The sequence below is a fragment of the Mytilus edulis genome, chromosome 9 (genome assembly GCF_963676685.1).
Source record: "Mytilus edulis chromosome 9, xbMytEdul2.2, whole genome shotgun sequence".
Classification (NCBI taxonomy): Eukaryota; Metazoa; Mollusca; class Bivalvia; order Mytilida; family Mytilidae; genus Mytilus; species Mytilus edulis.
In genome coordinates, this window is record NC_092352.1 from 79462459 (window position 1) to 79475915 (window position 13457).

General features: G+C 30.2%; 1 protein-coding gene across 17 annotated transcripts in view; it reads right to left on the reverse strand.

Annotated features, from left to right (window-relative positions):
* LOC139489139 (ankyrin repeat and fibronectin type-III domain-containing protein 1-like) overlaps positions 1-13457 on the reverse strand; it is a 178194-nt gene that overhangs the window by 36219 nt on the left and 128518 nt on the right. For 14 of the 17 annotated variants that reach the window (XM_071275284.1, XM_071275280.1, XM_071275278.1 and 11 more), the window contains one exon: positions 150-271. In XM_071275284.1, the coding sequence (XP_071131385.1) occupies positions 150-271 (122 nt within the window). Of the gene's footprint in view, positions 1-149; positions 272-9814; positions 10641-13457 lie in introns of those variants that run through there. The other 3 variants (XM_071275292.1, XM_071275294.1, XM_071275291.1) reach the window with 3 other exon arrangements.

The following is a 13457-nucleotide window of genomic DNA, read 5'->3' on the forward strand; positions in this document are numbered from 1 at the left end:
AGTCTGTATAGAATGTTGCTTGTTGTCAATCTTTTAGCAGGTAAAATATTACCAGAACTTGACAAGGAAGCCTCATTTACAGACTTAAGATAAAATAACCTAGGGAGTTTATATACCACTTGAGAACCCTTAGGGATGTGGACACTTACTGTTTTAGGTGGTGTTGTGTAGTATAACTGACTAGAACCAATAGGAACATCATCTGACACACTGGTCATTGTTTCTGAGGAAGTTGTTGAATCTGTATCATCTTCGAAATTCCAGGCAGAGCCTAAAAATATATAAATTAAAATATATACTTATTTTGAAAATCTCAATCTTTCTGCATAATGGAACATCATATAAAATAAAATGAAAGAATGAAATAGAGGCCAATTTTCTATTATAATGCTTAGTTCCTTTGTAAGCTTTACATGTTAAAGCTATGCATGGAACCAGTCTTCATGGCTAATAAGGGGAGGCAACTCAAGGCAAAAACACATTTTAAAAAAAAATAAACATAAACTTCAGAGGTATAGAAAATGCTTCATTATATTATGTACAGTATTTAAAATATCTTCAAATAGATAAAATGTCAATGCTTGCTCTTTAAGTATGTCCTTCATTTGTGATATTTTAAAAGCTACTCATGCTTTTAATATACAAATGTTAAAAGTCTTTATGAGATGAGAAACTGTCTAATCATGCATTCCCCTGATAAATATTGTGTAAACTAAATATCAATCTTATAAGGGAAAAAAATCAAGTGTAAGCAAACTTTCAAAAAATTATTATTTAATAAAGTTTGGCACAATCCCAAATGACTAGTAATAACTAGCAATCTGTAATCAATATGCACTAGCATACAGTTGACATACTTTCTTATTTAAGAAAATTTTATCAGTTTTCTTATATAACATTTATTTATCAATCCCAGTATAATTATTTTCAATTACTTGATTAATTGAAATTCTAAAATTGGTATATATCTGTGAGTGAAACAGACCTGGTTTCAAATTTCTTAAAAAAAAGTTGCACTGCTAAAATTTTCAATAAAAAAAGTGTTTCCTTGATTTAGGCTTTTAAAGACAAGAGATACAAATCTACTATGAATATTCATGGCATCAAGATTGATTGATTTTTTTTTTAACACCACTTTTAAGCACTGCATTTAGGCTATATTGTGGCAGCCAGTTTTTATTAGTGGCGGAAGCCAGAGTCCTTGGAGAAAACCACAGACCTTAGATAGGAAAACTGACAATCCTAGTCAATTAAGATTGGAGTCGAGTGCTCTCAAACAAGCGGAATCAAACTCGTAATCTGAGAGTTGACTGTCTAGTGATTACAGTAGTAACTACTTACTGTGACCACTCTGCCACTGGCCCCCATGGCACCAAGAAGTGGACCTTTCAATTTATTCCTAAAGCCATTTCAATTGTGTGATGTTTGGTCAATGCAAAAATTTTAATATATATATGTTTTTCAATCAATATAATGTATACTGCATTGAGTAAGAGTTTAAGATATATGATGGAAAGAAAATCAATTTTCAATAAAAATGAATTTCTATCATTGTGAATTTTGTGCAAGTGAATTTTGAGAATCAAAGTTGACATATTAATGACTGATTTTTAGTCCAGTTGTAAATCAAGGTTTCAACCTTAAATCGATGAGCTCAGCATATGTCTAATTTTCAGATCATTTACCTAAGATTTCAATTAAATAACAGGCATGAAAACATTTATCATACAATTTAAGAAATAACCAGCATTATCTGTGTTGGTGGCCTATACAAGACAACCTTCAAATGTTTGTATTTCATTTACAAAGAACATATCCCAAATTTAAAATGTTTATATTAACAGAATCAACAATTGTCTGAAGTTAGAGTAAACACCACCCTATTTTATTGCAATAAAAGAAAATGAAATTACAAACAACATTCAACTGTACACAGCCTGTAGGAAACTCATTGGGGTTTTTACTTTTACACAGTCAACCGTACCCTACTGTATTATCTATAAGTCCCCAAAAGTTGGCACTAGGCCTGCATAAATTTATTCAGTAAAGAATAACACTGCTGTCGAAAACTAAATGAACTTGCTTTAAATACAAGCTTTAATTAAACTTTTCAAAAAATTGTGTACTGGTACACTCAAATGATGACATTATTGAGATAGTAAAACATCCAATAGATATACTACTTAATGAGCCTGAATCGTCTTTAGAATGTATATAATGTAAAGTGAATTTAAAAGAATCTAATATAAAATGTAACAAGTGATAATTGAAAGTACGGTAAAGTGTAAATCCACAATTCAAAGTTCAAATTTTATAAAACAGGTGAACTCTTAATGTCATTGCTCCTAGCTGTAGATAGAACTATTTGTGAAATACATGTCTTCATATATAGTGTAGTGACTTTCTGGCTCCTTTTCATTCAATATATGAGATTAAGGTTAGGTCAAGCTTTCAAAGTCTTCTTTGTTATATAGAAGTCACTAATCAGAGTCATTTCGAGCTAATAAGCCATATATCTATACTAATAAGTCACCAGAGCTAATGTTTCCCACTCTAAAGTCTGATGGTCTAATGTTTTATAACATAACCTATATAAAATATGGTTTCATCTCTAAAAGCTTATATTCAGGACAGAAATTTTTGTTAAAAATTATGCAGGATAAACACTCAGCATGAATAAATTTGCTGACTGTCTAGCTACCAGAACTTTTCTACAGATAATGAAAAAAATATTATTAAAGTAAAAACATACAAAAGATAGTACTTAACTTACTCATAAGAAATACCATTCAGAAAAGATCACATACATTAACTTTTGCATTTAAAAGTAAAATCCTTTATGCATGGATCAACAAAGACCTAGATACAATTGACAATCAAGCTTTTATATTAAAAGTTTTGGCTCTTATCTGTCATTTTTTACACCATAACCGCAACCTTCAATTTTATTCAAATGAAAATAACTCCTGCACTGAAACCCTCATTTAGTGAATTAAAATTAAACAAGCTGGAATACAACACTAAAATAGAACAAACTGTACAGAAACAAAACGAAGTTAATTTACAGTTAAAATTAGTGCAAGGTAAAGCACTATCTAATCATCCATCTCCTACAGTTTCTAAAGTAGGTACTAATTACAGTTAAATCAGTAATAAGTACAATAATTATTAAATGAGGACAAACTTTAGTGCACAGGGGGGTAATGTTGTCATTCTAATTCAAAGTTGAAATACAGCAATGACTTTGACATTGTGCCCATAGTAATCAGGTGTATTTAGGTGAAAGTGAATTAGAAAATATAATGGACTAATGCATTCCAGATTATGATTTCTCATTATCAAATGTGCTTAAGTAAACGTATGTAAAAAGACTCATTTTTTATAGATTTATGTACACAACATACTTTCTATCTGAATGATGCATTGTACCTGGACTTTATAGAAATGCATGTGATAAGTATATCAAATTATCAAGTGCAATACCTCTGAGGGGTATATCAAACTAAAATTACAAAGGGCTGCTCAAAGTCAGAAAACTAATGATAATCAAAGATCTCTGGATGATTTCTTTCATCCCTTTACGTCATATGATCTTTTCTTATACCAGCATACAATGATATACTTTGCACTAAAACATATCTGCACTTCCTCAAACTTAATGGAAAACTTGATTCCTAATTCATTTTCCACAGTTTATTTATGGTTTTGAAACAGTAGAATGTGTAAGTTTATATGACTGAACTTATCTAATGTTTTCTTACATGTAAACTTTCAAGATGAAACTGATATGAAATCATAACAAAAACCAATAGCTTTCCATTAATCATAGGTTACTAGTACTTTACATATCTTGTTGATCAATTATGAGTGTTTATATGATTGTTCATTAACGAAATATACCATAGTGAATTGTTCAATGTGTCTTAACATGCTACAATGATGGTAATGTTTTAAAAGGAAAAATTATATTTTACACTTTGTGACACACTGATACAGTGTGAATTTGCATGTCCTAGAGCACAATCTTTTTTAGATCATATTTTTAAAACCAAAGGGAAAATATCTTATTGAAAATTCATGTAAAAATTCTATCTGATAATTAAGATGTTTTTTCCTTGCCTTGCAATTTATTGCCTTCATTTTACAAAATGTTAGCTGCAACATAGACATGCAACCAAAAAATTTAGCCTGGCCAAAAAATCATTTCTTGCAGATACAAAGATCACATATAAAAATTGAAAAATGTAAAAAAATGTCTGAAATTAGCTGATTCATTAGTAATCCTTGTCTGGTCATACCAAAATTTGCCTGTCATTTCAGTCACTTGGTTGTCTAATTGGCACTCATACCACATCTTCTTATATCTATTGATATAATACAAATTCTTGTTCACAACTGATCAAAAAGCATTTTAAAACATTGCAGATTACATCAGTTCCCCAATGACCTTTCTACACATTCTAACTAATGTAAGTTTTGGAATCTTGCCTGTGAAAGGTGCATCTTAATCTTAGACTTATCTGACCTGCAATAAACGTTCCACAGACAATGTCACACAGAGACTCCCAACTAATTCTACTATTGCACTCGAGATTGCACTGAAGCTTGCACTTGATTCTTTACTACAAACTATCTCTTTAATGCATTTCTTTTAATGCAAACATTAATCTTTTGTAATTTTCATATAATCACCTAAATCAACACTGCAGAGCTTGGTCATAAAGCGAAATGCCTCATATATGTTTTTTTATCATGCAAAGAAATGACAAATTACATGTTTTACAGGAATACTGTACATAGTTTCACTGTGAAGTTATGTAACAGTATAACTATCATACACATGACTAAATAAAGACAAATTCAAGCGTTGAGCCTGGAAAATTAGCCATGTAGTTCACGTTATTGAAGTGGATAATAAATTAAGTGCTTTCTGTCGAAATGTCTCCCCCCCCCCCCCCCCCCCCCCCCCAACTTACTAAAAGAAGGTCATATTTGGATGTCAAGGTCAACAAGAAAATAAAAAGGTTTTGCTTACTTTTTTTGCTTATAGCTTATTTTTTTACCAGCATGAAACAAAAATATTAATTGATTGTTGTTTGCATTTCAAATTCAGCAGCAAATAATTCATAAATATTCAAAAAATATCACAATTAATTAAACAATGCACATGTCAAAGAAACAAAGTATAACGATCTGCAAAGAGACGTCAACAGTGCAATGGTAATAGGTTGACATTTGAATTGTCACTAATGGATAGGAGACTTGGTGCACAGGGGACATATTACTTCCTCTTATCCTCAAGCCTGAGATAGACTTAAGGCCGTTAGTTTTCTCGTTTGCATTGTTTTACATTGTCTTATCGGGGCCTTTTATAGCGGACTATGTGGTATGGGCTTTGCTCATTGTTGAAGGCCGTACAGTGACCTAATTAGTTGTTAATGTCTGTGTCATTTTGGTCTTTTGTGGATAGTTATCTCATTGGCAATCATGCCACATCTTCTTTTTTATATTTAATAAGGAGATGGTAAAAAAAAAATGTTGTGTCTGTACATATATATAGCATTTACCATACATATAAAACTTCAAGGAATCTTAATTTGGTAAATAAAAAATTTACCAAAATTTCATGATAACGTAACCCTGGTGACTTACGCTGTAACAGAGTCTCAAACAAATTAGTTTATTTGAAGTTTAAAAGGGTCACTTAACAGAAAACAAAAGAGTTACTGATTCCATTATCTTTTAAACCTTAAGAACTTAAAGGCTTCATACAAACCTGCAAAAGACTTAAAGATATATAAAAGAGGTGCATTTCTTTCATTTGTACACAGAAAACTAATTTTGTCAACATATCTTAAAGAGTGTCTTGGTAGCAGTCAATATATGTGACTTTGAACTTGACCTTGTTGTTTGAGGTGTTTCCAATGTCTCTTACGATATAAAGAGAGTATTTAAAACTGATTCATTTTTGGAAAGAACAACATGCAACTAAATTTGAGCTCTATAAAACACCAAATAAAATATTTCAATTTATATCGAGATTGTCTTTAAAGATCCCTTTGCTGTTAGATTTATTGTAATTGCAGCTCGACAACTTAAATATGTTTATATTGAAAATGCTTAAAATACCCAGAAAAATCCATTAGAGTTTGTCATTTATCTATATCTTGTATAGTTCTTGGACACAATGAAATACTTAATGGTTTCCAATCAATAACTCTAAATAATGCAAAAGGTATTTCCCTGCAATTTCTGATGAATATAAGATTATACCGGATTATAAATCTAATCACATAATCTCTGATAAGAGAGAACTATTATAAATGTTTACTAATCCTTTATAGGTTTATATAATGTTAACATTACTACAGAGAATTTAATAATAGAAAGTGAATGACTAATATATTAGTAAACAACTTTTCCTCAATGAACCACAAATCTGTTCCAATAATATAGTAAATGTTTTTATTTGCAGGGAAGCAGTATCCCGGCAGTAAAAGTCGTAATTATGATTTAGGTCCGTTACAAAATTTAGCAACTTATTTTGATGCTTTGAACACCCATTTTATATTTCTTTGTCTGGCTAAAATGTTCACAAAATTTGGAAATTTTAAAAGATTTAAAATTCTCAAACAATAGTAATAGTTCCTTAAAGAAGTATATTCTCTTCAAGCAGCCTATCAGCAAATTGGCAAACAATTCAAAAAGTTTGTAAAATTATGAGTATCACATAACATTTGTTGGTCGTAGTCATATATATTTTCCCTGTCAAGTTAATCATCACTTAAACTAAAATGGGGACCAATTTTTAATCTCCAATGACTTTTTTTAAGTGGACATGAATTATGTTTCAATATATCTGACCTATAGGGCAACATGAGCATGAGTCAGTATTTTTTTTTTTTATAGTAATAGTAGACTATGGAATTGGAAGTCCATAGTTTGTAATTCTTTCTAAAATCTTCAATCAATGCCAAACATGTCAGATAAATAGAAATACCAATAAAATATATAATATCTAATCTTATAAAGAAAGTGAACTCTATGACTTAGAAACGCTAAGTCATCTCAGTAATAATATTTAAGGACTTGAAAGTTTGAAGATATGATTTACACACTTGACCACATTGACTTTTATAAAAGAAGATTAAAGTTGTTTTCATCACATGCAGTATGTTGGAATAAACTGTATCACCTTTCCTCAGTATAAACCTTTTCTTAATAAGTACATAAGTACTTCAAAAGAAAGACATTAGGATATTAGTTCATTCTTTTCACCTTTTTGAAACATCAGTATTTCATAACTTGAACATGAACTATTGAAAGCAATTTATATTTTTTAAATTTTAGGACCCAAAACACTGGAATTAAAATGGAAATATTTTCTATAAAATTTCATATATAATTGTATAAATAAACCAATTGTTCAAACAATCCTTTCAAGAAATTTGACAAACTGACATAGCACACTTACAATGGTGTCCTAATCCTGGGGAGGGGTCCAAATCCAAATATTTAGATTTGCTTTGTATAAAACAATTCATGAATATTGTTAAAGCAAGATCATTGATTGACTGGTGTTTAAGGGCACTTTTAACATTATTGTGCTATTTCATGGCAGTAGGTTTTTAATGGAGGAGGAAGCCAGAATTCCCAGAGAACCACAGACATTTTGGTAGGAAAACAGACAATCCTAGTCAATAAAGCTTGGAGTCCAGTGTACCTATTCTGTGCTGGATTCTAAGTAACAACCTAAGTGTTGACAGGCTAGTGATACAATAGTTTGACTAATTAGACCACTCGACCCAATAGTTGGACTAATAAGACCACTCGACCGTCATGGCCCCCAAAGCAACAGAACCTCACCATTGTTTTGTGAAAACTTTAAAATAATTCAGATCATGTCGACCTCATTACAGCATATTATTTTAGGGTTTAACCTTGAACTTGAATGAGTCTGTGTTGAAATCTGCTTCTGGTTTTTTGTAAAGTTTTACATCTGTATTTTCAAGTGATCTTATAATAGACTGGTTTCAATAGAGTATTATACAAACATTATCCACCAAAGACATCAGATCAAGTTACAGCATATAAATTAAACCATGTTCTATACCTAAGACTAATTAGTTGTAGATTGTTAAATCAACCTTGTACAAATATATAAAGCTTATATTGTAAACATTTAAAAAAGTAAATTTCAAGACATGCAATTTGTTTATTTTTTGCATTGACTGCAATATGTGTTTACTTAACATTTCATCTGAATAAATGTGATCTACAAATCGGTGCCATTTTATGTTTAGACTAATTTCAATTTATTAGCAATCACTTAAAAGTTTAAGAACTGTGTTCTAATGACAAATTTACACTTCAACAATGTGATAAGATTTATACAAGTTTAGAAGAGTTTGATATATTCTAACTTTTATCTTGATAACAAGTTATATACATCATATAAAATTTTATCATCAGTTTAAAGAATTTAGAGAAATAAATTTCCCCTGATTAAAATTCTAGTTTAGATAAATTCAATTTTGATATGAGTGTCCTTCACACAAGTTTTATGGGTGCTCCATAAAAAGAGTTATATTATTTCAAGAGGATCATGTAGAATCTTGAAATTTATTGTTGTTCTAGGCATTGACAGGTTTATATAAGTAACAGTTGTGTTTACATAAGTTTACATAAGACACATGACACATGTCAAGTTCAGTTTTTGTTTTAATTTTGAAAAAAAATCCCAGATATTTCTTAATACTATTCAAACATAAATTAAGTCTATTTTCAATATAATGTATTTTTAGTTTTAGTATTTAGAAAACTAACTGAGGATTAAAATAATGTTTGACTTATCTACTCGAAAATGAATCTATTGTCACCTCAAGACAGGACATTGCCTCCCCATTGTCAGGCTTGGAAATTTACATGTTTTCTACGAGGGCTGAACTTATGACATTCGTCCCAGCAAGTCCTTAAAAGTCCCCCAAACTTTTTAAGCATTCTCAGAACAATAATTAATTGTCTTCCACTTTATTTTTTAAGAATTTACATTCAGAATTGGATACTTGTCTCAGGGGACAAGCCATCAAATGCAGAAATATTCTCTAGATAATGTAATTATCTCTCAATTGAGTAAAAATTTGACAGCACTAAATATGAATTTAGCCAAGTCTTTTTAATTCAAAATGGAACAGATTTTTTAGATCTATTATATTCTTGTAATTTTCTTCTTTTATTATAGTATAGTAATATAGTATTATTTCCATACAATTATTTACAATTTCATGTATTGGGATAATTTTCCATTCAAAATTAAAATGATCAATTATGACTTGATCTTCTTACAAAACCATACCACAAAGAATTTCCTCTAAATATCAAAGGATAAACTATGGACCATTTAACAATTATATAGGCCTCACATAGTAAAATTTGTCCATTTGAAGTCCTGGGAAATTTGTTGTAAAATATAATATTCTGTATCAGAAATACAAACAAATATTGCTTTATAGAATGTTTTATATACTTGAATGCACCATTTAAACATAAAACAGATCATTCTTTTAAATTAAAACATCTTAAAACAAACTATTGATGGGGAAAACAATATAATCTTTAACCTTTAGATCTCCATGTTCATCTTGAAACTCAGGATAAAATCTTTACCAATTTTGAAATTTTAAACTTATAATAAAAACGAAATTTGTCTTTAGATGATTTGTAATTAATACATACAGAGGTGTGATCAAATGTTTAATCAGACAACTGTATTCCTTACTACGCCCCCCCAAAAAAACTAATCTGAAAAACTTACGAGGTCTCATTGGAGGAAGATTAGGTAACGGTGTATATGATCTCTGTGGCAATTCTAACGGAGCCTCATCAAAGATTGGCAAACCTTCACTTCTGGCTCTAGCTAAAATAGTATGTGATCCTTTCTTCACCCTTAAGGAGCCAGTCCTCCTTAAATCCTCCATCTTCGTATTCCTATGCCACATCTTTTTGGCTAATTTTTGTATATCCATTTTTTTTTTAATTTACTTATTCCAATGAAACAGTTGACTGAATGATAAAATACATAATACACTTCTCACCAAAAAAAATGAAAATTCACTGGTAACGATTAGACACGAGCAGTAAGAAACAAAATTTTATAAAAATTAGAAGACACAAAATAATTCCAGCGTAAATCCATTTTTCCTAATGTCTAAACAACACAAAAGGAGTCACAGTTTAACCCATGATTTCATTCACGACTGAAAATCAGAATATCCTGCCCATAAAGTCTCTGCAGGATTTTCCCATTAAAGTATTTGACAATAATTGTCATATAACCTAAATTGACAACTGTGGCTTATTTACTTTTAAATCGTCCCTTTCACAAATCTTAAATTGTCCCTTTCACAAATCACTTCGCTTGGTATTACATCCACAATACCGAATATATAAAAATCCAATTGAAAATGCTAATCATATCTATACAATCCATTCCTTTGACCATCGATAAACATTTACCTATATACCATAGGTAAAAGATATTGAAACCTCTCAACAAGCACAGGTCCTAGTCAAAACTGTTCCATATCTTTTGACAGTAAACACATTTCTCCCTAATTCCATAGGTATGTCTTGAGAAATATGTACATAAATGATTTTGAACAGGTAAGGCTAAACAAAACAGTTTTTACCTATCAATATTTAAATATTACCTGTGTCCATAATTTGTAAATTACTTTAAGGATTAAAACCTCTTGATACCCTACCTAGTGTAACTTACTAATGAATACTTTTCACTATACCCACTTAACTAATCAAAATGTTAATTAAATCAATTCATTCGAACTTAACCTCAAGGCACTATTCAAAATGTTTCCCTCTCAATATTCAATAATCATCTGTAATTGAAAAACAATTCAATTTCTTAAAAAAATTTATAATGGATTTGGTTTCAAGTTCAATTAAGGCAATATAAATATTTAAGAGTTCAAATCAGAAAATCAAATCAAAACTGTTAAGGTATACAACTGTCAAATATCAAGATAAGTTGATGCTAAATTCATGCTCTGATTGTTGGAAATTCATTTAAATTTATGAATAAATTAATTTCATTTAAAATCGTACACAAAGAGCATCACTGGAATAGTTAAAGCTACAAATTTTAGCTATTCAATAATGAAATGAACAACACAATCTATATATGAAGGCTTAATTACAAGGAAAGCAATTAATTTATTCCATAAATGTCAATTTTGTTTTATGCATGTCATCATATTCCCAATAAAATACATTTCAATAGATTAATATTTTTCCATGAAGAAATATATTATTTGTAGTCTACAGTCGGTAACAAGGGTGGAATTTCATCAATTCAATATAAATCTCAGCCAGCCAACACAGAAGTTGCCAAGGTTCAGAACTTCCAAACCTGTTTTGGCAAGATGCATTTAATTCCATCAGCCTTGGATTGCCAGTTTTCAATCTTAATTGACTTAAGGATTGCCAGTTTTCAATCTTAATTGACTAAGGTTGCCAGTTTTCAATCTTAATTGACTTACGGATTGCCAGTTTTCAATTTTTATTGACTTAAGGATTGCCAGTTTTCAATCTTGACTACTAAGGATTGACAGTTTTTAATCTTAATTGACTTAAGGATTGCCAGTTTTTGCAAAAGGTAGTTGTTTCTGAGTCCACAAACCCTACCAACAAGATCAGATATCACCAATTATGATTCTATCCTGGACCTTTAAATCACCCTGCTTAACTATTCTGTAATATCAAATGTATCCTTCAGGGGTCTTTCAAAGAGCAAAATCTATCAGCCATGCCAAATGTGAGAGAAAAACTTATCAGTACCAATTTCTGGTTGATTGCATTGAGACAACTCTCCATCAGTGACCAGTTAAATTTGTCACTATAGGTTAATATAGTGCATGCATTGTGGTGCTGATATTTTAAGACTTAAAGGCTCAATCTAGTGGTGGCCTTGACAGCATTTGTACTGTGTTAGTGACAATACTAAATTGAAAAAATAAAGAATTCCAATTAAGGTTTGTTAATACATCTCTTGTAGACAAAAAACTCTTTTTTCACATCTGTACTTCATTAATTTTTCGAAAGCCTGGTTATTATAAATTTCAGATCATCACAGGAAGGATTGAAAGTTATGATCTGCCAAGCCTATAAACAGTAACCAGATAAATCATTAAGATCTATTTACAAATTAATGCTTTTTGTAGCAGAGAAAGTGAAAACCATCCTTAAATCATCTGGGAGGATAATAACAAAGCAATATATGTCAACCTGATGTGCTGACTGTAAATAGTAATAACACCATACTTAATGATCATTCATCAAATATTTATTGTAATTATCTGCATATATGCACCTTTGAGAAATAAATGTGCACAATCAATTTATATGCATTAAAACATGTGTTATTTTATGTTTGTAAGCAACTATAAACATTCATTATTTGAAAGCTTTGTCATATCTTTTCTAATTCAAAACCAATCCCCAAATCAGCACCCTCCTGACATTTGGGTTGAAAAAATTAACATTTTAAAAAAAATAAATACCATCTATGTAAAAGAGTTTTCTTAAGACTATTATTTCAGTAAAGTAACTGAGAGGGTCTCCTCTAAAATAAAAAAAATAACAGAGTACCTGAATGCTCCCCACAGATGCATATATTTTATCTTTTCAAGGGAAATAACTCCAATATATTTTGAGGGTTCTTTTGCATAAATATTGCTTACAACATGGTTGAAACATTGCTGATGTAAATTATCTGTATGAACTTCATACAAAAAAGGCTAGAATTGCATGTCCGATGAGAGTGCTAACAAGAAGGACAGACGCCCAGTATTTCCAAGTCCCCATCTATGACCCAATGGCACCGATATATAATAACCCCCTCTGCAAAAAATCATCTCTTCATATGTTTTAAGTTGAAAATCAATATTGAAGAGAATGCAAACAGCTTCAATATAATTTTAATTACCCAATATCTTTAATTTTTATGATAAAGCAATTCATAAATTCATTCATTGTAAATACAGGTGGCAAAAACATATGTTTCCACCTAATAAAATATTGGAAATATCTTATAAAGACTATCAATATACATGTTGTTCAGTTATTGAAACAATTATGTCTGATGAGTAGAGAGACCAGTATCCAGGTACGCAAATAGTATATTAACATCCCTTTTAAGTATTACTTATTTGATTATTTATTATGGCAACTGTCAACAGCTGATCATACAATACAAGGATAAAGCAATAAATAAGATTCATCTAAAATTAACAGATCTATTAAGTCTGTGGTCATAAAACTCTCCAGCAGGATTATTGTACTAAGATTCAGAATCAATCACTGCATTTGGTGTTTGAGCACAAATTCATTACCACCAAGTATATGTACAGAGTAAAATTTTCTGACTAAGTGCCCTGGCCTTG